Genomic DNA, 26,279 nt, shown 5'->3' with positions numbered 1-26,279 from the left:
TTTATGGAAAATTTTTCTCTCCCTACTAAATCTTTCAGTTGGCATACAAGATGTCTTAATATTTCCATTAAAAAAGCAATGCACACACACAAAAAACTCCTTTGAATTCATATACCCCTCCAGCTATTGTTTCATCTCTGTGCTTTCCTTCATTACAAAATTTCTTTCAAAGAGTTGTTTGCATAGTTTCTTTCTTTCCTCACCTCTCTTTCACTCTAAGATAACCCAATTTCTTATCTAGGTCCTCATTTCACTCTATTTTTTTGCAGTGTTTAACATACTTTGACCACTTCCTCCATTAACAAATATATGTAAACTATATATTCAAAAGAGATTATACATATATATTATATGTATTTTCAAGTTAAAGAATAGTAAAGTGGGCAACTTTTATGAAATAAAATCACTAGTACTTTGGCACCTCTTATATGCTCTTCTTTAATCATATTTGTCTTCTTTGCCCCTCAAATATAATCCAGCCTTAATTTTAGGTTATTTATTCTTTGGCTTTTTATAATAGTATTACCACACATGCAATATTCCTGAACGGGATGTAATTCATTCAATAAATATATATAAACACCATCTATGTGCTAGACACTGTTTTGACTCTAGAGATATCACAATGAACAGATTAAATAAAAATCCCTAGTTCTTTAAACATGAATTGTTATAAATAAATAAAGATGTACAGTACACCCATTGATATGCGTTGTGTAGGAAAAATAGAGAGGGAAGAGTAATAGTGAATACTTACACTAGACATGATATTATGCAATTTAAAACTGAGTGATCAAGGAAGGCCTTAATAGGAAGGGGATACTTAAGCAAAGACCATGAAAGAGGAAGTTTTGTAGATATGTGGGAATGAACATTCTAGGAATAGCAAATGGAAAGACCCCAAAAGTTCAAGGAACAGCAAAGAGGCCAGTGGGGCCAGAGCAGAGTGAGCTAATGTGAAAGTGTACAAAATCAGGTCAGGCAATGAGGTTGGGAGAGGTCCATAAATTATAATAAGTGCTGGTCATTTTAGGGACTTTGTCGTTAATTCTGAGTGCGATAGTAAGTTTTTGGACAATTTTTAGCATAGTAGTTAATAGAATAATCTGAGTTATCTTTTAAATTGCATCACTCCGGTTGCTGTGTTGAGAATAGATTATAAGAGAACAAAAGCAGAAGTAAGGAGAGTAGACAGAGAGGATTGCAGTTTTCAAGCAAGAGATGATGGTTTGGACTAGGGTGGTAGCAAGTGGAAGTAGTGAAAAGTAACTGGATTTTGGATGTGTCTTAAAAGTCAAGAGGACAGGACTTCCTGATTTTATTGTGAGACATAAATAAAATAAAGAGGATCCGAGGATCGCTCCTGGGCAACAATAAGGGTTGAGTTCTAATTTCCTGAGAGAGGAGGATTGTGAGAGGATTAGGTTTGAGATAAATATCAGGAGTTTGGTTTTGGACAAGTTTAAGATGCCCATTGTATATTCAAGTATAACTATCTGGTTGGATTTATGAATCTGGAGTTCAGATTAGAAGTTTGGTCTGGGTCTATAAATTTGAGAGTCAGGATTTTATTAAATCTGGAATCAGTATAGATAGAAAAAAGGAGCGATTCCAGGACCAAGCTCTGGGACACTGTGATGTTAAATATTTGGAAAGATGAGGAAGAAACAGTGAGCGAAACTGAAAATAAGTGACCAGTGATGTAGTAAAAAAGCAAGTAGAGTGTCTGTCTGGGAAGTTAAGTACCATAAATATTTTAAAGTGGAGGGAGCAGGTCATTTTTGAGAATAGATCATTGGATTTGGCAATGTGGAAATTGTTGGTGATCTTGACCAGAGCAGTGATTTGACACTGGTGGAATCTTAGTTGGAGTTGGTTAAAAACAAATGGGAAGACTGGTGGGATGTAAAATGGTGCAGTTGCTGTGGAACAGTTTGATGATTCCTCAATAAGTTAAACATAGGATTATCATATGAGCCAGCAATTCCACTCCTAGGTATATACTCAAAAGAATTGATAATTGTACTCAAGCAAATAGATGTACATAAATATTCACAAAAGCACTATTTACAGTTGCCAAAAAGTTGAAGCAACACAAATGTCTGTCAATGGATGAAGAAATAATAGCGTTTTCAGAAAATCATGGATATTCTTTTTTGATAGTACACCAAACTCAATAAGTGGTAATTTTAAACAAGGTTAGTTGTACTTCTAGCTCCTGGAAATTTCCCGGTACATAGTTAGCAAACATCTGTTGAATAAATACATCCATCCATCGATCTACCCATCCATCCATCATTCATCCATCTACCCTTCTCCTCATCTGCTTTCCATCTTACAGAGTGTTTGGAATCCTCTTTTTTTTTTCTCTCTCTCAAATTTTATTTGTCTTTGTGGGTTTATTTTTTCATGGAGACATTTTTCTGAAGGAGGTAAACTCGTGTCTAACCTGTGAAGTAGTATAGCAGGTATTATTCCAGGCAACTTGTTAGATACTGGAAATATGGCAGTGGAAAAAACAAGTTGATGCGCTCTAGTATTTTAACTTGGCTTGGATTGTTTGTTAACTGCTTGAAATAAGTTTTTTCAATCAGTAGTAAAACTATACAATTCATAACTACAGCAGGTAGTATATTAATAATGTTTTTTGGCTAGATTAAAAATATTAAAGTAAATAGACTTGAAAGAGTTTTCTAATTAAAATTTGTTATTTTATAATATGACAAAAGCTGAAAAGCACAGACTAAGTTTCAACACAAGTTTAGTCAAGGATTGATTAATTTCAAAGATTTTTTTTTTTGCAAATGAAATTTGGGAAAAAATGATAAAAATACGTACATTAGCTGTGCTATTTTAACACCATCGTTTATTATTTTTGAATTCTTTACTGAAATAAATTATTTTATTATAATTTTTTAATTGAAATTTACTTCTTGACCTTTCACTAAACTAAAGGAATATAGATCGGTCTGCAATATTAAAAATGATAAAACAGTAAAATCTTTAAATATAATAAAAAGCCAGCTATTGCCAACTGTTGTTAGATATATTGCCAAATTTGCATCATTCAAATTAGGAACTTGTTTTTAATCTAAGTTGGTGAGGGATGTTAAGGATTGCTAGTAAAGAATTATCTTTTCTGGTGATTTTTGCCTATTTAAAATTTGAAATTATTTCGGTGTATTTCTGTTAACTTTACTGATGAGAAGAATTGTATTAAACTGAATCAGAACAGGCAGTTATATCCTGAACTTTTTATAGATTTTCGGCAGTGTTTGTCATTAGTTAATATATATTTTTTTAGAAGGTTGAAACATTTATGTCTAAGGTTTCTCTAAGGGAAATATGTTGATATTTAGGAGGAAAACATTAGAATTCATTGTTCGGCTTGGATTTGAAGAATGTATGGAATTAATTTGCGGTTCATATTTTGGTCAGAAAATAAGGTCATGTTTCTACATTAGCATTCTGAACAGTTGATATTAATCCAACAAAAATCATGCTAAATTAAATGTAGCATTTAAAAAATAATGTTGAAAATTGTTCTTGTAATGTCTGAGTCCTTTTAATCAATTAATTGCTTTTTCTCTACAATAATTGTAGACAGCTGAAAGGTGATCAAGTTTAAAATATTCAATTTTACTTAAGCATTTTAGATTATAGAATTGTAGTTGAAAACAGCAACATATGTGTACCAGTTCTGGAAGCATCCAAGAAATAAGGGCTTATATAAAAAACTCCTTGTTACAAAAAATGAGAAAAATTAGTTGATTCTTAGTATAAAGATGTTATACTTAAAATCATAACTTTTTGGGTTGGTAAATTCTATTTGACCTAAGTTAAATATTTTTTTTAAAAGTGATCTTTGACTTTACATTTAAGTTTGGAGAATATATATATATATATATATATATATATATATATACACACACATATGTGTGTGTGTGTGTGTGTGTGTGTGTGTATACATCCATTTTATGAGAATAAGGGTCGCTGAATCGTTAACAAACATGAGCAGAATACTCATTTTAAAAAATAACATCTTTATTTTGGAATGGTTATGGATTTACAGAAAAGTTGCAAAAATGGTACAGAAAGTTCACATATACTTCTTACACAGTTCCTCTATTGTTAACCTCTTAACATTTTCACAGTACATTTGTCAAAACTAAGAAGCCAACATTAATGCATTACTGTTGAATTCCAGACTTTAATTGAATTTCATAATGTCCTTTTTCTGTTACATGATCCACGCCAGGATACCACGTTGCATTTAGAAAAATACCTTTAAAATATAATTTAAATTAGTTTTTGGATATATACAAATAATACATTGTAAGCTTCAGAGGGACAAGAATATTTTTTTCTTTTGTTAGCATCTAGTTTAGTACTTGTTATCTAGTAGGCACTCAGTGTTTGTTGCATGATTATGAATCTGTGAGAAATACTATGAGACACATACTTTGAAAATAAACATCTGCAAACCTACTATCATTAGAACTAGAAATAATTTGGTGAATATGTTTGTGTTTCTTCACAGCTTTCTTTTTATTACAAATAGGGAGAAATATTGGAAATGATTGAACTAAATCTGGTTGAATATATTAGTGAATACAAAATGAGTTGAGGTTAAAATATATGTAAAATTTTGGTACAATATGGAAACTATTCTATGACTGTGGGACTGTTATAGCTATACAGCTTTCTCCTTTTTAGACAATATTATTAAGAAAAAGGAGTTAAATAAAATAAGTGGTATTTAAATTCTCTGTATGAGCTTAGACTAGCATATTCAACCTTTTTACCATGGATAATCTATTACAGCTGTTTTTGTTGCACCTGTTTTCCTGTTTAATAATTAAATTTCCCGAATCTTAAAATTGGCTTAGTTTCCATCAATTCATCATAATAAGTGCAGTTTATTGCCATTTAATACTAATTTGACTTATTTAATATTCTCATGTTGTTTCTTAGCTGACTGAAATGCAAGCTGAGAGTAGTTATTACAGCCCTCAGAAAGTAAAATCTAAAGAAGTGTTGTGTTGGGAACAAGAAGGAACTACAGTTGAGGTAATTTTTCAACATTGAACATACATTTGTAATGTCTTTTGAATGGTTGTTAAAGTTAATATTTAATAAATATAGACTTATCATAAGTGGTATGTTTAAAATAAATTTATAGTTTTATATTTCTGTTTTAGTGGTTAGTAGTATTGCTTGAAATAATTCATACTTTTAACAAAGATTTTACTGTAATATACAACATTAGTTTTTTTCATTTAACATGTGTGTGCTCTATGTATGTGTGGATTAATATTTATGAAGTGCCAGTCATTGAGGATACAAAGGTTTGAGGATATAGGGACAAGGAAGAAGTTTCTTACCTTAACAGGGTTTATGATCTGAGGAGAATAAATTTGGAAAGGCCATACTCCTAAAGATGTTACAACTAATTTAGAAATTGTACAAGGAAATTCTGTAATATTTTTATGAAATTGAAGTTCTTAGTTGTAATGTTTTTTTCCTTTTATAGGCCCTTATGATGGGAGAGCCTTTCTTTGATTGCCAGATTGGTTTTGTAGGTTGTAGAGCAATGTGCCTGAAAGGAATTATGGGTGTTAAAGATTTTGAAGAGAATATTAATAGAAGTGAAACCGTAAGTCAAAATCTTCCCTTTGCCCGTTTTTTTTGGATAGAATGCAAGGATAATGAAGTGCTTATTGAAGTGTTTAACCATACCAAAAATCTGTTAGACTACATATATCTTTGGCTTGAGAGAGGAACTTTACTGTTTTCCCCTGTAAGAATTTATAGAACTCAGGGGAATTTAGAAAGTTGGTAGCACTTAACACCTGGACAGTAGTTCCAGATACTTTCCAATTCATAAATGTTTCTTCTTTCTTGTTTATGGCAGCTACTTGGAGCTCCTTTTTGGTTTGTTAAAATGTTCTTTGCCAAAATAGGCAGTGAAAATGGAGACAGCATTCCTTGTCTTTTTACAGGACTTTAAGTTGTAGTGATTTCTATTGACTACTGAGTCGGTGTTATAAAGCCAAGGTTTTATTTTCTTTAACAGTCTAATGATTTTTCCTCCTGTTCAAAAATTTTGTGTTTATTTTCAGGAAGCCTGTTTCTTTATTTGTGGTGAAAATTTGAGTATGAAAGGTTTGACATACCTTACAAATTCATTGTTTGATTACCGAAGCCCAGAAAATAATGGTACTCATGCAGAATTTATCTTGGATGCAGCTCATCATAAGGTCAGAGAATATACATTTGAGCCAACTTCTAGACTGTGTCTGGGTGGACACTTTGTATAAATACTTGTGATTGCTATCTTTCTTCTCAAGTAATATATTCCGAATGTTATTTGTTTATTGAGACATTTAGAATGTTTGTGCCTAGCTTCTACATCTAGAGATGTTTGAGGAGTTCACAAAGATCTCTATTTTTATACAGTATACAGCCACAGTTAGTTTGTTTATCCACAGTTAGTTTGTTAAAATAGTCATGGAGGAAACATACTGTGTTTCCCTGAAAACAAGACCTAGCTGGACAATCAGCTCTAATGCGTCTTTTGGAGCAAAAATTAATATAAAACCCAGTATTGTATTATATTTATTATATTATATTTATTATATATTTATTACATTATATTTATTATATTATATATTATATTGTCATATTATATTGTATTATATAAGACCTGGTCTTATACTAAAATAAGACCGAGCCCTATATTATATTATATAAGACCCGGTCTTATATTATCGTAAAATAAGACCGGGTCTTATATTAATTTTTATTCCAAAAGACGCATTAGAGCTGGTTGTCCGGCTAGGTCATATTTTTGGGGAAATAGGGTAGAAGTATCTCTTTTAATTTGAGTTACTTTTATGTTATGGGATTTATGAGAAGAGATGAAGAATTTCACATATACTATGTGTATGTCTTAGTATTTTTCATATAAGATTATATTAATGTATTTTTTATGGAATAAATTTTAAAATTCAAAAAAGTTAACTGAAGATTGGTAAAATAGAATAAATAATTTACATTTTAACCCTTTCACTACAGATTTACTTTTGTAGTTGAAAGTGTTTAATTTTGACGTGCATAATTAACATATATTTAAATATGTTAGTATATCTTTAATGTTTGAACCGTTCCATATAAGTGTACTGAATCATTTAAGGATTAACTGTGTTTGAGAGTATACTTTATTACTAGATAGTTTCGTGACGTTGGTGAAGGTCAAGAGTAGACTGTCCTGCTTCATTAATTAGATTATGATAAAGTGGTCAAAATGTCTGGTAGAATTATGGTTACCCTTTTGTGTGGTCTATAAGAGAGGTAACATTGCCTTTCTTAGAAGTGAATTCTTTGAATCACCTCTGTTTTTTTGTTTTGGTAATCCTTTGACTTGATACACATTCTGTGTAAGGATGTGTATCTGATTTTTGACCTATCGGGTTTTAAACTCAAAAGTCTGTTCTATACAATGTATGTTCTGTTTGCTTTGCTTTGTTGGCAGGAGACATATACTGAGATAGCCGGAATGCAAAGGTTTGGGGCTTTCTACATGGATTATCTGTATACAATGGAGAATACTGGTGGCAAAGGTACTGGTTTCTTTCTTTTATGTTTGCCTTTTTTTTAATAACAGAAACAAAGGCTTCTTCAGAATCAGTTGGTCCTTGACTGGTTATACTCTGTTACATTAGATTTACCTTCTGTTATTTTGGGGAATGGTGGAAGTTTAGTGTCATGTTAATTTTCTTAGATTCCTGAATCCTGGACCCTCAGGTTAAAAGTCTGATGCTCTACCAACTGAGCTACCCAGGCTCCCTATTTTCTTATATTCTTGACATTTTTAATTCTTTCTTTGTGAAGTTAATTGAAAAGAGATTTTGTTTAAAAAAACGAGAGTTCTCATGTGTACCAAATATTAAAATTTTGGTACATCAAATTTCATATTACATTAAGTTGTCAAAAGAATAAACATTGTTATCCTGTATTAAATACATCTTTTTATGTATTATAGATCTTTTTATTTAAAAAAATAAATAAATAATTTCTGTTTTAAGTAGAAAAATAGAAATAAATTTTTCTAGAAACTATGGACATGTATTTTTATACTTGATTATATCTTTTATTCATATTCTAATTTTATTATGTTAACAGTCAAATTATGTTTTAGAAAATTTAACCATTTGATATTTTATGTGCGTATCAGTATACAATATTATACTTATTATTGTAGTCTTTTTTTCATGTTGAAAACTAAATGAAAATAGGTTCACCATTTCTTTGGTTAATTTTTCATATTTACAGAAAGGTGATAAGTTAGATACTGTGAGTGCACTAAAACACTTCTCAAGAAACCAATACATAGTGTTCAGCTGTGCACTTAAATAAATGACGTGTCATGTTACGAACAGTAGTATAAACAGAGTGAAGAGAGGCCCTCGTAAGAAAATGACTAACTTTGTGGGGTTGAAGACTTCACAGAGGAGTTGATCTTGAAGGATCATTAACTTTTGTTAGATGAAAACAGAAGGAAGGAGCAGTAATTTTCTGCTTCCTCCTTTTGTAATGGACTTCTAAGTGTTGGTGTTCTCTTTATCAAATCTTGGATTCACTTCTTTCCTTAAACGCTTTCCTGAAGTAATATTCTTTTGCATGGATTTAAGTACCTTCTGTTTGTTGTTGATACTCATATTTATGTTTTTAGTCCAAACATCTTATTTAAGGTTTAGAATTAAATATCCAGTGCATACTTGACATTTTCACTTTTGTGTTTCACAAGTATCTTAAAACTGAATATAACCAAAGTTGAATTATTAATATCTTTACTGCCTATTGCTGCTCCCTATTTTCTGTCTTCTTATCTTGGAAAATAGTTCAATTATCTTTTAGTTGCCTAAACCAGAAACCAGGAATGGTTATGACACATTCCTTCTTTTTTAGCATCCAGTACATTCGCATATTTTGTCAAATTTTACCTCTGGAATGTATCTTGAATTTATTCACTTCTCATAAGCACCACTGTAATCAATCTCATCTAATCTCTAGATTCTAGTAGCTTTCTACTGGCTTCCTGCCCTCCTATAATCCATACTGCAATCAGATTGGTTTAATTCCTGTGCCTAAAATCCTCACTGCCTTTGCATTGCTTTATTTGACAATAAAATTTAAATAGTTTTTCAGATTTTGGTCTTGAATTACTTGGTGAATAGTGATAACCACTAAGGAAGACAGAGATAAGAAAAGATTTTTAGAGGAAAAGATACATTTTGAGGTACTGGTGGACATTGAGGTGGAGATTAGTAGCCAATTAGGTATATGAAAAATGCAACATAGAAGTCTGTGTTCTAAGAATTTTGCAAATTGTTATAGTGTCATTGTTGCCAAATGTAAGCTGGTAGGTTTCATCTTGTTTAGTACATGTCTTATGCACATGCTGTGATTCAGTATCTTGTGAAGAACTGGAGTGTGAAATGGTCTCCTTTCATGTAAAGAAAACTTGGTAGTCAAAATTCTATTATTTGTACATGTGTTGCTTCTACAGTTTTAAAAAGATAGAAACATGATTTACCATGTTTCCCCAAAAATAAGACCTAGCTGGACAATCAGCTCTAATGCATCTTTTGAAGCAAAAATTAATATAAGACCCGGTCTTACATAAGACCATAAGACCGGGTCTTATAGTAAAATAAGACCAGCTATTATATTTATATTATGGTTATATTATATTACATGATATTACACGATATTAATGATATTACACGATATTACATTATATTACATTATATTACATATTACAGACCCTGTCTTACATTATAGTAAAATAAGATCTGGTCTTATAATAGATTTTGCTCCAAAAGATGAATTGAGCTGATTGTCGGGCTAGGTGTTATTTTCGGGGAAACGTGGTATATTTGCTAGGGTGCTTATATATTTTCTGTCTGAGAAGCTAGTAGTTGTTAAATTTTGAATTTTTTGTACTTTACATTTCTGTGAATAATATATAGTTTTATAAATATCTTCGTTCTTTTTAAAAACAAAATGTTAGCTTATACAAGCAGAAAAGTTCTATACATTTATATACAGAATAACAAAGAATTATAAACAGCTGTGTATTCTCCATACAAGCCAAGAAATAGGACAGTGTCAGTGTCTGATAAGCCTCCTGTGTATGTTCCTTTTCTATCAGACTCTCCTCCCTAGAGAAAACGGGTATTCTGAGATTTGTAGGAATTACTTTCTAGCTTTTGTTTTTACCACTTACACATCTCTCAATTGTGCAAGCAAATAATTTTTGGGGGGAAAATAATAAAATCCTACTGTTAATTTAATTTGTGAATGTTATATGTACTTTAAAAATGTGTTCCTTCATTCACTTAATAATCTGTTCATTTATTCCTTCCCTGCTTTTAGGTTGTTGTGTTCATGTTTGTTTCTCATTGTGAATCTGTATTCACATATAATATAATGATGGTGATGATGTGATAATAATAGCTAATGTTTATTGAAGAATTTTAAATGATGGAAGGTGCTATTCAAAGTGTTTTACATGTATTAGCTTATTTATTTCTCCTAGGAACCCTGTAAGATAGATAATATCCCCACTTTACAGATGAGGAACACCAGCCCTTACAGGTTAAGTAACGTTGTCAAGATCACACACCTGTTACGTGGGATTGAACCCAGCTAACCTAGTTCTACAGCCTACATTCATAGCTACCGTGTTTCCCCGAAAATAAGACCTAACCAGAAAATAAGCCCTAGCATGATTTTCAAGATGATATACCCTGAACATAAGCCCTAATGCGTCTTTTGGATCAAAAGTTAATACGAGATCCGGTCTTATTTTTGGGGAAACATTGCATTGTGCAGACTTTCTTCTTTCTTGTATTACTTGAAACAAAAAACCTGTAGAGTGTTTAGTATTTAGGAACCTAATAAAAATATTTTGAATTTTCACAAGAGGTTAATTTTAAATAATTTAAAGAAATATTTTATCTAAAATTCTTGGTTTACTTGACATTTATTTGTTTTTATAATCTAATTATCAAAAAGTGCTGTACTTTTATCTAAGTATCTAAATACATATGAAATTAATTTTACAAAGTTTGTAGTGAATTCTGAAAATATTTGATTCATATGTTTTAAGTAAATTTATGATAGTATTCTAAGTCATATAGGAAAGTAGTAAATGCAGTAAGAAAAAGAGCTTGTATTATTATTTATTTTTGTTATGATAAATGGTGTAGTATTATTTTGCCCATATTATAGAATGGCATATAAATTAAAATTCATTTGATAAGTTTCCTTTGCTCTTGCTTGATATTGATAAGCATCTTCTGCTACTTGAAAGCAAAGAATATTTTAAAAACTAAATTGAAATATTTGTTATTAAGAATATAACTGTTTAAATATTTGTCATTGTTATAATTATTACCCATTTGTTTTTTTAATTTAGGGAGTTATTGCAAAAAAAAAGTTATTTTAATTTACGGAGTGTTTTTAATTTAGGGAGTTATCTGGACCTAAAGTAGATAGCTGAAAATGTAACCTACAACAGGGAGTTTAGAAACGTGGAAAGAGATAGAATTGAAACAATTCCATTATTGGATTGAGGAAAAGGATGAGAGACACGGTTCATTGCCGTTTTGAATCTTGATGTCTTGGGAGGGTGTTGGTGTTCATTTAGATGTTTACTGCAATAGAACGATTCTTGATTCCTACATTATTCTATTTAAGGATTAGTTTTCTAGTTCCTGGAGTAGGGCTAAAATAGGCATTTTTCTTTAAAAGTATGGGTTTCATATAGAGACTCAGACTCATAAGGTGTAGGTTAACTACAAGCAAACTTTAGTGAGGACTGTTGGGGAAGAGAGCAGGTGAATTTGTAGTAAGAGGACAACTCGGGATATAGTGTTTCTCACCAATGAAAGTAACATTTTTTTTGCACACAGCACAAATTCTTGGTGGAGTTGTTTGGATAGCTTGCAGATTCTTTCTCAGATAGGAAGAATAATTTTTTTATCAACAGGTAGAAGAATACAGGCAGACGGGGGCGTTGTAGGTTGTGTTCCCTCTGGCTGTCCTGGAGAGACTGACAAGTCCCTCGTTTTTATTATGCCAGCTGCATATTATCTTGATGCTAAATAAGAGTATCCAAACATGCAGGGGACTGAGCGACCAAATATATTGAGGGTGGACACAAATAAATACCTTACTGAAAATGTATAGTTAAAAGCTAGTCACAGTTTTACATTTCAGACAAGCTACTGGTATCTAAATTTAAACTATTATAATCAAGATGCATTATGTGGAAAAAAGTTGAAGGCTATAGGTTTCTATTATTTTTAGACACAATTTGACTTCTACAAGAAGGGTCTTCTCACAAAGAGACATTTGTTCAGGCAGCCTAGTGGTTCCTACAGGACTCAGAGCAGGGCATTCTCCTTGGTTTTGAATATTGTGATTTGCAATCAGAGTAGTTCTGTTTGTTGTCAAGTTACCCCATCCTAAGAGAAATGCCTGGTTTAGCTATGGATAGTAATTTTTTTCAATGTGACTCGATATAATTTATACATATCATAAAATAGGTATGAGTAATGCGTGTCTTATTTGATGTGACATTTAAATCTGTGTGTGGTCATTTTGCTAAGAATATACAAATAATTTAATCACTTTGTCCATTGTACTGAGACTAGAAATGTAATTGAACTCCTTTGTTTGAAATGAAGGAAATTTATTTTTGAAAAAGTTATTAGGAGGTGTAGCTACAGAATTTCTGTGTTTCGCTGGGCTTTTCTAGATTCTAAAGGTATTAGGTACTGAAAAACCTTCCTTGCCTATTTTTGTGTGAATAGACAAAATGGATTAAGAATGAAAAATTACCACATATTATCTCTTATAATAGAGGATTTATGTATTAAAACCAAATCTCTAATATAAGGAGTATACATAAGGGGAAATACCTGTAAGTAGAGCCAAAATATTTTTTAGAAGACAGCTTTTGTTTCTCTTCAATATGTGGCCCAATAAGGGATTGAGATACTTGCATTCTGCCACATGGAGCATGGTCATAATAATTTTACTCTGTAAAGGTTCAAAGCAGTTAATACCTGTTGTTCACTTCCATGGTCATCATAAAAGTCGCAAGGTACCCTGTGAACATGTTTTAAACAGTCTAATTTTCAGTGAAACTTCTAAGATAAAATAGTAGTAAAATGCAACTTCCTCCAGCAGCTCCCTTTCCAGTCAACATAATAGTATTGTGTATAGAATTATTTATATAAGGAATTAGATTTTAGAAAGTAATATTCTAAGAATGACCATTTCAATTTTGTAGTACTTCTTATAACATAAATAGATAAAAGGAATAATTTTTTTTGAATCACTTGTTTTTTGATGGTAATATCTTCTCATCTGCATTGAGAAAATTACAGATTGGCAAAATTCTGTGTATTCAGCTGCTGGAGAATTGGTTTTAAAACACTAAGCTATACAGTGAAAAGATGAGAGAAAAGTAATATTAAAATGCATACTTGATATATATGATGCTTAAAATATTAATATAGAATTTGGCTTTTTGAAGGTTCTGCAAATCAACAAGAGTTTTCTTCAGGAAAAAATGAAGATTTGGGAACAGTTCAGGAGAAGTCTACCAAAAGCCTTGTTATAGGTCCTCTTGATTTTCGCTTGGATAGCAGTGCGGTACATAGAATTTTGAAAATGATTGTTTGTGCCTTGGAACATGAATATGAACCATATAGCAGGCTAAAGCCAGGTTTGTTTTTGACTTAATTTTGAATCTCTTGCCAGTTGACTTGAATGATTATATAATCCAATTTGTTATGGTTTGCTAACTTACCCTTTTTAATGTATTTTGTCTATCTGATCTTCATGTATTTAGTTGTTGATTTTGAAGAATAAACTTGTGTGTGGAAGTTATGGGAGAGGTCAAGATTTGGAAGTTATTTGCATAGGTACTTATTTGCCATTATTTGTCAGTATTTTATTGTCACACCTTTTTGATACTCTTTCCAGTGAATACTCTTTTTTTTTGTAATGTTTTTTCTTTTTTTAAAATTTTTTATTGGGGAACAGTGTGTTTTTCCAGGGCCCATCAGCTCGAAGTAGTTGTCCTTCAGTCTAGTTGTGGAGGGCGCAGCTCAACTCCAAGTCCAGTCACGGTTATTAATATTAGTTATAGGGCACGCAGCCCACCATCACGTGTGGGAATTGAACTGGCAACCTTGTTGTTAAGAGCTCGCACTCTAACCAGCTGTGCCATTCAGCCATCCCTCCAGTGAATACTCTTAAAATATGACCCTTTTCCCACAGTAGTGGATTCTGACGAGCAGACATGAAGATGGGCTCTAAACATATAAATTTAAGTTTCAAGAAAACTTAGGGCTTACTGGTAAAAAAGAATTTACTGTGCAATGAATTTTTTCTACAGGGTATAAAGGTATGGTAATCACAGTTTCATAAAATAAAAATTCCTTTTTTATGTAATAAATTACCTTAGAGTAGGACATGATAGCACAATGAGGGAGTAAAGGATAGTAAAGAACTCAGCCTATGGGGTCAGACTGTAGTTTGAATTCCGACTGCCACTTATTATTGACCTTAGGAAATTTAATTAACACTGATGATTATTTTGTTTATTTCTCTTTGTTTTAATTTGTTTAATAACTGTGGAAGAGATGGTTAAATTGTCTTCCCAATATCCATTCTCATGTTATTTTGTAGTATACAAATTTCTGTGGTAGAAATATTTATGATAGATGTAAAGATTACACATCCCAAGAATAGTCAGATGACTAGGTCTGGCATTTGGGATGGGTGCGAACTTCATATGAATTCTTGGGCCAAAGGAAAAGAGCATGCCATCCTTTTTTTCTTTATCCCTTCCTTCTGCCTGGAACGCAGTTATAATGGCAGGAGCTGGAGCCGACATCTTGGACCCTGAGATGAAAACTGCATGCTGAGTATGACAGAACAATAAGATAGAAAGAAGTTAGGTCTTTGTAGCCGGTAATACCATGTCAACTCTGGATCCCTTAGACTCAGATTGTTATGTGAAAGAGAAATAAGATTCTTTCTTTGTTGAAGCTTCTATTATTGGACTTTTATCACAGCATATTTGTGTTATCCTAAATGATACACTAATAGGACTTAACTTCCAAAGATTAGGGCATGTAAAAACACATATAACACAGTGCATAGTAAGTGCATGACATGTTCGCGCATTTGTTTCTTGCACCTTGCTTGAATGTTTACTCCATCCCAGACACTTTTATAAGTGTTGGGGTAGTATGTACATAATGGCTAAAATGAAAAACACAGACAACACCAAATGTTGGGGAGGATATGAAGAAACCGGATCACTCATTCATTATAGTTGGTGGGAATGTAAAATGGTATAGCCACTCCTGGAAACAGTTTGGCAGTTTCTTTCAAAACTAAACACTCAACTACCATATAGCCTAGTAACGGCACTCCTGGGGGTTTATCCTAGAGAAATGAAAATTTATGTTCACACACACAAGAAAACAGTACTTAATTTATTTGTTTTTCTCATGTAGAAGTCCACGCTGGTAGATACTCCAGGGGATTAGGGCAACTGTGTTCATAAGGCTGTCTCAGACCCAGAATTCCTTCTATCTTGTTATTCTAATGTCCTTTGAGATATACGTCACCTACATGGTCAGTGTTGGTTCACCATTACAATGTCTGAATTTAAGCAATAAGGGGACAAGAGAAAATGGTAGGTATGTAGTTTCATCTGGTTGACCAAAAGTTAGTAAATTGTCCCTGCACCTGGCAGCAAGGGAGGCTGGAAAATACAGTTTCAAGAAGTCCAAACACCTGACTTAAATTCAGAGGGTTTTATAGCTAGAAGTAAGAAGAGGAGAGATTGTGATTAGCAGTCTCTGCCACAGTGGAATTATGACATGTGGATGATGCGTGCATGCCAGCACACACACACGCGTGCCCGTGCACACACACGTAAGTATATAAAACACGAATTTGTACTTGAACTTTTTATGAATTTTTATTGAGGTTTATCATCTCAAAAACGTGATTTATATAAAGAAACGGCTGCTTGCTGACTTTAGTTTAATATATAGGCAGTTTTCACTTTGCGTGGTAGTGAGGGACCATAACAATGTGCAAGCTGAAATCATGGAAAGTGATCATGGAAAGTGGGGCAAATTAGTTGTTCCGCACTTTTAGATATTTTTGTCAAAACACTAAAGAATGTCTTACACTTGGTATAAATGTAAATAGAAATGGAAAAAGTAGTAAAAGAAATAGTAAAAAATTAAAGATTTTTATTGGTAAAGAACTTATTAAGAGTAGTTTGAACAGTGCTTGTCTCTTTCTCATCATATAATTTACAATATGGAAATATGGAGAGCCTTTCCTGTGCCATGGAAAATTGTTATACTCCTAAGTTTGAATCAGATTCCTACATTTTATCCTATACACTTTCCATGTAGTAAAAACCTCTGAGAGTTCCTTTAACAGGAAGTATTTTGCTTATATCACTTCCTCTGGCACATCTTCATTTTTCTTCTTCTTCTTCTTCTTCTTTTTTTTTTTTTTTTTAATCACGACCATTCTTTATCTACACCGATAAGTTTGTCTTTACTAAGTTCTCTTAGCTGCATATGTAGAGTCTCTCCAGTGGTGCAGTGTGGATATTCCCCACGGTCAGCTGTTCTGTAACACCATTTATGTTCGATTAGAATTTCACTTCCAGCGTACCATTTTTTGCTTCTTTGCTGCACTTTTGCTTTGATCGCTAATTCTTTGTTTCAATTATCCATTTTTATAAAATGTCATGTGGTTTTATCGTCAGTAAAGAAGAGGGCAATGTAACTATATGCTTTGCTATCGATGCATAAGCTAAATATAAAAAATACCAATAACCAAACCGGACAAACTTTGAAAGAAGTGACATGATTGGTTATATAGATCATTATGCTCATCTTTTGTTTATGTAATGATTTGTGGACTGAAGAACTAGCAGTGAAGTTTGTACTTCATGAAGTTATTTATAGTTACTGTGACAGTGGTAACTGATACTTGAACTGTGCTTTTTTTTAACTGGCTTTTTAAAGCAAATTCATGCATATTAGAAGTGTGCAAAGCAAGAGCTGCCTGTACATTCATATATGTGAGTGCGTATGTATTAAATTTTAAGTAGTTAGCAGTTCTCCACTTTTTTTTGTAGCTGTTTTGAAGTGTAATGTACATATTGGAAAACACATAAAACCTAAGGCTGTAGTTCTGTGAATTTTGCAGATTTAACCACATCTATGTAACTGTTCAATAAATGGAACCTTACCAACACTCCAGAAGTCACCTCTGTGCCCTCTTCCGGTTAATACTCTGACTCCAAGGGAAACCACTCTCCTAACATCAAACATCATAGATTTAGTTTTGTTTATTTTAGAATTCATGTAAATGGAATCACACAGTATGTACTCTTTTGTCTCTGGCTTTAGCTTACATTATGTTTATGAGATTCATTCTCATTGCTGTATAGTGTCCCACTGTATGAATATACCATAACTTTTATCCATTTTACTGTTTATTATTTGGTTAGGTTCCAGTTTGGGTTATTATGATATTGATGCCAAAAATTCTAGTACATGCCTTTTGTTAAACATATGTACTCATTTCTGTTGGCTATTTAAGAATGGAATCACGTAGGTAAAAGGATTGCATATGTTCACCTTTAGTAGATATTTCCAAAATGCTTTCCCAAGTGGTTGAACTGCTTTACACTCCTACCAGCATTGTAGGAGAGCTTTAGTTTGATCAAGGGTTCGCAAACAGTGACTTACTGCCTCTTTCTGTATAGCCGGTGAGCTGATAGTGGGTTATGCACTTTAAACAGTTGGAAGAAAATACAAAGAAGAATCTTATTTTGTCATACGTGAAAACTACATGAAGCATAATTTTTAGTTTCCGTTGGTAAAGTTTTATTGGAACATAGTTATGTTCATTAAGATATACATTGTTGGTGGCTGCTTTTGTACTACAGTGGCAGAGACTGTATGCATCACAAAGCCTAATATATTTTCTGTATGGGTCTTTATAGAAAAAGTTTGCTGAGATTGGTCTACCTGCTTGCTAGCACTTAGTATTCCTAGTCTTTTTTATTTTAGCCATTCCAGTAGCTCTGTGGTTCTATGACATTGTGACTTTATTTGCAGGTATCTGATGCTAATTGTGGTAACTAGTTTTTGATGTAATTTTTGGCCATTTTGATATATTATTTTTTGCTTATTCAAGGCTTTTTTGGCCAATTTTCTATTGAATTATTTGTTTATTATTTGTTTTTAGGAGGTTTAATTTTTAAATTTTTAATATGCTATGAATACAAGTCCTTTGTGGAGATATTTATATCTACCTATGTATCTATTTATGGCAGATATTTTCCCCAGTTTGTGGCTTGCTTTTACATTATCTTACTGGTGTTTTTAGGAATAGAAACTGTTATTCTTTTAACATAAGAGAATGAGAATTTCTTTAAAATATTAAAGTTGGGTGGACAGGTGGCTTAGTTGGTTAGAGCATGAGCTCTGGGCAGTGGGGCTGCCGGTTTGATTCCCACATGGGCCAGCGAGCTCTGCCCTCCCCAACTAGAATGAAGTTAATGAGCTGCCGCTCAGCTCCCAGGTGGCCAGATGGCTCAGTTGGTTGGAGCACGGGCTCTCAAATACAGGGTTGCCTGTTCGAAATGGTGGGCTGCACTCCTTGCAACTAACAGCGGCAACTGGACCTGGAGCTGAGCTGTTCCCTCCACAGCTAAGATTGAAAGGACAACAACTTGACTTGGAAAAATCCCAGAAGTATACACTATTCCCCAATAAAGTCCTGTTCCCCTTTCCCAGTAAAATCTTAAAAAAAAAGTTTTTTTAAATCAAAAATGTAAAATTTTATACAGCAAAGACATACATTTATATTCTAGAGTAGTATAATTTATATTTTTTAAAGGTAACATTATTTTACAATTGCTTTATTATTGGAAAAAAATAGAATTAGACCTTAAAATTTGGGTAACTAATTAATTTTTCAATCATTGAAGAAAATTATTTTTAAAAAGTAATTTTTCATTAAATTTTTAATCATTTCATTTTAGATATTAAGGATGAAAATGAAACAATATTGAGTCCAGAAGAAGTGGCATCTTTGGAGGAATATATTCCTACTCGACATACAAGTATTACTCTCCTCAAATGTACCTGCACAATTTTCATGGCTGAATTTAATTTGCTGGATCACTTGCTACCTATTATTATGGGAGAAAAGGTATATTTTGCGATTTACTACTCATTTTTCCATATGTGCATATTTGTTGGTCCTATGATATTGTAAGAGGAAGGCGATTAAGTAAAAGAACATGTGCTAATATAGTTTTCCATGTGAAGATAAAACAATGTAACTGATTGTTTTTTCTTAGAAAGTAACATATATATGTAAAAAATTTATACATGTATGTATATAAACATGTATAAATATTTTTTTTAATAACCTCAAGCTAAGGCTGTATAAAGAAATTGTGAAGAGCATGGGCCTAGAAGTCAGACCATATAATAGCTATGATACCTTATGACACCTTGCTTTATATGTCTAAGCCTAATTTTCCTTTTCTGAAAAACAAAAGAAAATTGTGTTTTTCAAATGGGCTGACAGATTCAGCCAGTAAAGAAGCAACAAGCCCAGATATTTAGGTAATTTATTACCTATATAGGCAGCAAAAACAAATCAATAATGGTATCAGCTTGCTGTGTTCCTTTCAGGATTACCCTGAAACCAGAGGACCAAATGACATGCAACATACATGGTAGGGTACCCTGTTGATAAGGATTCAATTCTACACTGCAGCAGGCTGTGTAGCCTATAGCCTATAGCCTATAGCTGTACTCTTAAGAGGGGTAGATAGAAAGGCCCTTATTTCACCTGAATGAGGGATACTGATGAGAAAATGTCTCATAGCAGCCTTCTTCAAGATGGGAAGGTGAGTGAGAAACGGTCTTTTAGCAGCTCTTCACCAGACTACCTATCTTCCCTGTTTCAAGAGCATCACAGAATGTTCTACCAAGGCATAGGGCTGCTGTGGTTGAGGCTTATTTTTGTGGTCTGTATGGATTTGTGGAATATTGTAAGGGTGCTGTCACAGAGCAGTTCCCCTGTAGTACCTAGCTTCTAGAATTATTTTGAGTATTCAGTGAGATAATGCATGTAAATCATTTTGCACATATTAGGGACCCAGTGATTACTATTGTTATTGTATTTAATGAGGGCTTATTAGATGCTTAACATTTATTGAAAGTCAATATATAGTGTATTGCTTTCTGATTTTGCCATATACATATAAGGCATTTGCTATTTTTAATTTATTGTTTTTTGGTTATATTTCTTTTGAAGTCTGTACAATAATGATAATTATAGAAGTAAAAACTATCCTAACTCTAACTGTAAATAAGAACTTATGGAAGTCTGGCAGGGAGTTGACTATGATGCACTAGTTTCATTTTGTATATTTGCACTTTATTGGCTTTCAAACTTAATTATTGTTTTGCTAGGTAAAAAGATCACCCGTGGAAATTTATAATGGATAAAATTAAAATATGTCAGTATTAGACATGAATTTTAAGGGAACTATGATTAATAAGTTCAAGAAAGAGGCAAAAAGGTAGAAGATTTCAAAAGAAACCTCAGTCCATAAAAAAAGAACCCAATGAAGTTCTGGAACTGAAAACTATGATGTGAGATAGAAGTAAAAGCATTGAAAAAGATATACCATTTAAATGTTAATCAAAGGAAAAATGGTGTGGCTGTTTTAAAATCAGCAAATGTAGTGCTTAAGGCAATAGTATTACTAGAAATAAAGCACCACTTCATAATGATGAAAGTGTCAACTAAGATGAACATTGCAGATAATTCTCACAGATGTCATGTTGAATGAAAGCAGGCAGACATAAGTATATACTGTATGGTTCCATTTATATGAACTTCAAGAACAAACAAAACTATCTATGGTGATTGGCTACCTCTGGTGGGGGTTCAGTACTGCCTGAGAAGAGACATAAAGAGCCTTCTAAGGTGCCTGAAATGTATGGTTGTTACAGATGTAGAAGTTCACCAAGCTCTACACTTAAGATTTTGTGATTTACTGTATGTTACACCTCAGTAATCCAAAATGAATTTGCTTAAAGTAATTGCGTAAGAAGTGGTGGTTAAAAGTTATGATTAATAATCTAAAAAGCAGGATTGTATGTTCAATTTAGTCAATTTTAGGCAATGTTTCTCAATAATGGCATTATTGGTTTAATTATAGAAGTATTATATAGCTTTTACCATCTTTGGCTAATGTCTGCTAAATGCTAGTACTGCTTCCCAATTATTGTGACAATGAAAGACAGACAAAACAAAACAGTGAAACTGCTCTTCCCACATTTTTTCACATACCTCTGGATAGAAGGTCACACTGTTCCTCTTTTAGAACTACAGGTATGGCATTTTAATAGAATTAAGTTAGTTCTAGGACAGGAAGGGGTTGCTTGACAGTCTGGATATTTTGAAATTTATCTGTATTTATTTGGAAGCTTAGAAAAGTACTGTCTATAACACTGAAATACTAAGCCTATCTTGAGATTCTTAGGACTTTATGAACTTTTAGTATTTATATTGTTAGATATGAATCAATAAGTTTTTCTGTTTTGCAAACTTTGTTTATTCTGAGTATCTTGAAACTGTCTGGAGTAGTCTACTTAGTCCCTTAGTCATCTAAATGTGAATAAAGGGAAAGACGATAAAAGGTGGTTGGCTCTAGGATATCTAGGAAATTTTTTTGGAATGATTTGAACTTAAGAAAACATCTTCCTTATACTGAGACACGTAGTGGCAATATTATAGTTGATTAAAATATAAAAAACTATAGCTAAAAGGACAGTGACAACTTTGCAATAAATATATATTTTTTGAAATCTGGGACATAATGAAAAATATATAGAAGGTGTTTGTATTTGGTTTTGGTAAGAGAATCCCAACGAACAGTGTCATTTCTAGTTTGATTTGATATCATTGCAAAATGTACCAGTCTGAAGCTTGTATAGTGGGCACTGAATGTCCGTCATTGTTCTCCTGAAATACAAACTGAACATTATTATTTTCCAGAACTCAAGTAACTTCATGAACACTACAAACTTCCAATCTCTTCGGCCTTTGCCATCTATTCAGATATTGGTGGACAAAATTAATTTGGAACATTCTGTGCCGATGTATGCTGAACATTTGGTGCATGTGGTCAGCAACCTTACTCAGCCTTCTGATAATCTGCTTCATTATTGCTATGCACACTGCTACCTTAAGGTATGGAAAGTGAATTTTCTTGTTTATTAGTATCTGATTGGCTTTGAGAGAACTAAATAAGTCTTTTTTTTTTTTGAGTTGTAATTTCTTAGAATTAGTACCCCATAAAATGAAGTTTAAATAAGATATGCTAGATACATTCATTATCAATATAATTGAAATTAATAAAAAATATAAGTGTACTTATGTTAGATATTCCTTCAATTATTTGGCATTAATACCTTGATGTTTATAAGATAATAATAATTATAATTTTTGAAGATTTTTTTGTATCATTGATAATATTTATAAGTCGTGTGAAAGAGCACTTAGTATATAAAGATGCTTTAAAAGGCTTATGATTTCTTCAAGGGGAACATTTATTTGAGACAGTGTTTTATAAGAAGGGTTTAACACATTTGCTTTTTAGTCACTTTCCTCTTATTAATATTAATTTCTTAATGTGAAAGGGAAACTTTTTAATTGCATTAAATCAAGTTATATTAATTATTGGAGGCTTTGCTTGGCTCTTCTGTATCTTTTTTTCAACTTCTTTTTTATTATTATTAGTTTTAGGTGCACAAAACAAAGTAATAGTTAGACGTTTATCATTTATATCCCTCACACTGTGTCAATCCCCCTCCCCCATCCACTATCCCTCTGACATCACACACAGCCAATACATTTTCACTGTCTCTATTCCTAATGCTGTATTCCACTTCTTGTAAGTATATACATATACATACACACACACACACACACACACACACACACACACACACATACACACACACATATAAAAACTTGTAGTTGACATTCATTATTGTTCAGCTTCAGCTTCAGGTGTACAGTGCACTGATCAGGCATCTACGTCTTCCCTGAGGTGGTCTCCCTAATGAGACAAGTGTCCATCGGATGCCCTACAAAATCTTTACAACATTATTGATTATATTCCCCAAATTTACTTTCGTAACCCCGTGGCAATCTTGTGGTTACAGACTGCTTTCTAAACCCCTCACCTTTCTCCTTATCTCCACCCCCTCTCCCATCTAGCAACCCTCAGTTGTTCCTCTATGTCTCCGAAACTATTTCTGATTAGTTCATTCACTTATTCTTTTCTTTAGATTCCACATATAAGTGAGATCATATGGTATTTGTCTTTCTCTGTCTGACTTATTTTACTTAACATAATGTTCTCTAGGTCCATCCATGTGTTTGCAAATGGTAAGATTTCTTTCTTCTTTATAGCTGCGTTGTATAAATGTACCAGAGTTTCTTAATTCAGTTGTCTACCGATGGGCATTTTGGTTTCCATGTCTTGGCTATCATGTATAGTGCTGCAATAAACATAGGAGTGCATAGAGTTTTTTGATTTGGAGTTTTGGATTTCTCCGGATAGATACCTAGGAGTGGAATTGCTGGATCATAAGGTAGTTCCATTTTCAGATTTTTGAGATACCTCCATACTGTTTTCCATAGTGGCTGCACCAATCTTCAATCCCACAACAGTGCACAAGGGTTCTCTTTTCTCCACATCCTCGCCAGCATTTGTTGTTTGTTGATGTTTTGATGATAGCCATTTTGACTGGGATGAGGTGGTATCATTGTGTTTTTTATTTGTGTTTTTTGTGCTTTTTGTTTGCATTTCTCTGGTGTTTTTTGTGCTTTTTGTTTTTTGTGCTTTTTGTGAGGTTGAGCATTTTTTCATGTCTTTTTGCCATCTGTGTGTCCTTGTTAGAAAAATGTCCCTTCATGTCCTCTGCCCAGTTTTTTAATTGAGCTGTTCGTTTTTTTGGAGTTGAATTGAGTGAGGTTTTTATAAATTTGTGATAGTAACCCCTTTTCAGATATATCATTGGCAAATATCTTTTCCCATTCAGTAGGATCCCTTTTTGTTTTATTGATGGTTTCCTTTGCTGTGAAAAAACTTTTTAGTTTGTTGTAATCCCACATGTTTATTTTTTCTCTTATTTCCCTTGCGCGAGGGGATATATCAGTATAAATCTTACTCCGGATAATGTCTGTAAAGTTTCTTCCTACATTTTCTTTTAGGAATTTTATGGTTTCAGATCTTACATTTAAGTCTTTAAGCCATTTTGAATTTATTTTTGTACATGGTGGAAGGAGGTGGTCCAGCTCCATTTTTTTGCATGTGTCTGTCCAGGTTTCCCAGCACCATTTATTGAATAGACTGTCTTTACCCCATCATCAATTCTTGCTCCATTGTGATAGATTAAATGGCCATATAGGCATGGATTCATTTCTGGGCTCTGTATTCTGTTTCATTGATCTATGTGTCTGTTTTTATGCCAGTACCATGCTGTTTTGAATACTATAGCCTTATAGTATAATTAGATGTCAGGTATCGTTATACTTCCCACTTGGTTCTTATTTCCAAGATTACTGAGGCTATCCAGGGTCTTTTATGGTCCCATATAAATTTTAGGATTATATGTTCTATTTCTGTGAAAAACATCATTGGTAGTTTGATAGGAATTGCGTTGAATATGTGTATTGCCTTAGGCAGTATGGACATTTTAACTATATTAATTCTTCCCATCCATGAACGTGATATGTGTTTCCATCTATTTGTATCTTCTTTCATTTCTTTCTTCAGTGTCTTATAATTTTCTGAGTACAGATCTTTTACTTCTTTGGTTAACTTTATTCCCAGGTATTTTATTGTCTTTGAAGCAATTGTAAATGGGATTTTTTTTTTATTTCTCCTTCTGATGTTTTATTATTGGTATATACAAATGCAACTGATTTCTGAATGTTAATTTTGTATCCTGCTACTTTACTAAATTCATGTATAAGCTCTAATAGTTTCTTGGTGGTGTCTTTAGGGTTATCTATATATAGTATCATTTCATCTGCATATAAAGACAATTTTACTTCCTCCTTATGGATTTGGATGCCTTTTATTTCTTTTTCTATTCTGATTGCTGTGGATAGCATATACCTAATAAAATTCTGTTTCATGGACCAAAGGAAACTATACAAAGTTGAATTCAAGAATAAGAATTAAACTTAGGATAATATGCTCGAGGTCTATCCATGTTGTCGTAAATGGCAATTTTTATTGATTTTTATAGCTGAGTAATATCCCATTTATATACGTACTACATCTTAATCCATTTGTCTATCAATGGACGCTTAAGTTGCTGCTATATCTTGGTTATTGTAAATAATGTTACAGTGAACGTAGGGATGAATGTATCTTTTCGAACAAACAAAACAGAAACAAATTCATAGATACAGATAACAAATTGATTGTTGCTAGATCGGAGGCGGGTTGGTGGGATGAGAGAAAAAGGTTTTGAAAAGGATTAAGAAGTACAAATTGCCAGTTCTAAAAATAGTCATAGGGATGTAAAGTACAACATAGGGAATATAGTCAATAATATTGTAATTACTGTGTGTGGTGTCAGATGGGTACTAGACTTATCACGGTGATCACTTTGTAGGGTATATAAATGTCCAATCACTGTTGTTCACTTGACTGAAATAATATATGTTAGCTGTAATTGGGAAATAAATTTTTAAAAAGTGAAAAAAGGGCAAGTACTAAAAATGCACAAAATTTTATGTAAAGTACTGTAAAATTAGGGTGCTCCAAAGATAGTCTTGGTTCATGTTCATTATTTTAAAGTGCTTAAATATTTTCATATTTATAAAGTAAAAACAAACCAATTTAAAGATACCAGTTTTAGATCACCTCTAAGTATATTTCAGATGTTAAAATTTGACTGATTTCAAACCATGTATTGTAGAACATGTTTTTCTCGCTGTCTGTGCAAATCCCATTTTTAAGAGGATGGAGGAGATTCCACTCCTTTGATGGAAGAGCCACAGTATCATGTACAAAGAGGTGTGAGAGAATC

General features: G+C 32.6%; 1 protein-coding gene across 9 annotated transcripts in view; it reads left to right on the top strand.

Moving 5' to 3' along the window:
* The window catches only part of VPS13B (vacuolar protein sorting 13 homolog B), a 765,148-nt gene that overhangs the window by 86,149 nt on the left and 652,720 nt on the right, over positions 1–26,279 (top strand). For all 9 annotated transcript variants that reach the window (XR_013994784.1, XR_013994785.1, XM_081070819.1 and 6 more), the window contains exons 9-15: positions 4,975–5,070; positions 5,534–5,656; positions 6,123–6,260; positions 7,535–7,622; positions 13,613–13,804; positions 19,181–19,350; positions 22,222–22,416. Coding sequence is in view for 7 of the 9 variants with exons in the window: in XM_081070819.1 (XP_080926945.1) it covers positions 4,975–5,070; positions 5,534–5,656; positions 6,123–6,260; positions 7,535–7,622; positions 13,613–13,804; positions 19,181–19,350; positions 22,222–22,416 (1,002 nt within the window). In the remaining 2 variants the exon portion in view is untranslated. The remainder of the gene's footprint in view (positions 1–4,974; positions 5,071–5,533; positions 5,657–6,122; positions 6,261–7,534; positions 7,623–13,612; positions 13,805–19,180; positions 19,351–22,221; positions 22,417–26,279) is intronic.

The sequence above is a fragment of the Rhinolophus hipposideros genome, assembly GCF_964194185.1.
Source record: "Rhinolophus hipposideros genome assembly, chromosome: 13".
Classification (NCBI taxonomy): Eukaryota; Metazoa; Chordata; class Mammalia; order Chiroptera; family Rhinolophidae; genus Rhinolophus; species Rhinolophus hipposideros.
This window is presented reverse-complemented; position numbering and strand designations above follow the sequence as displayed.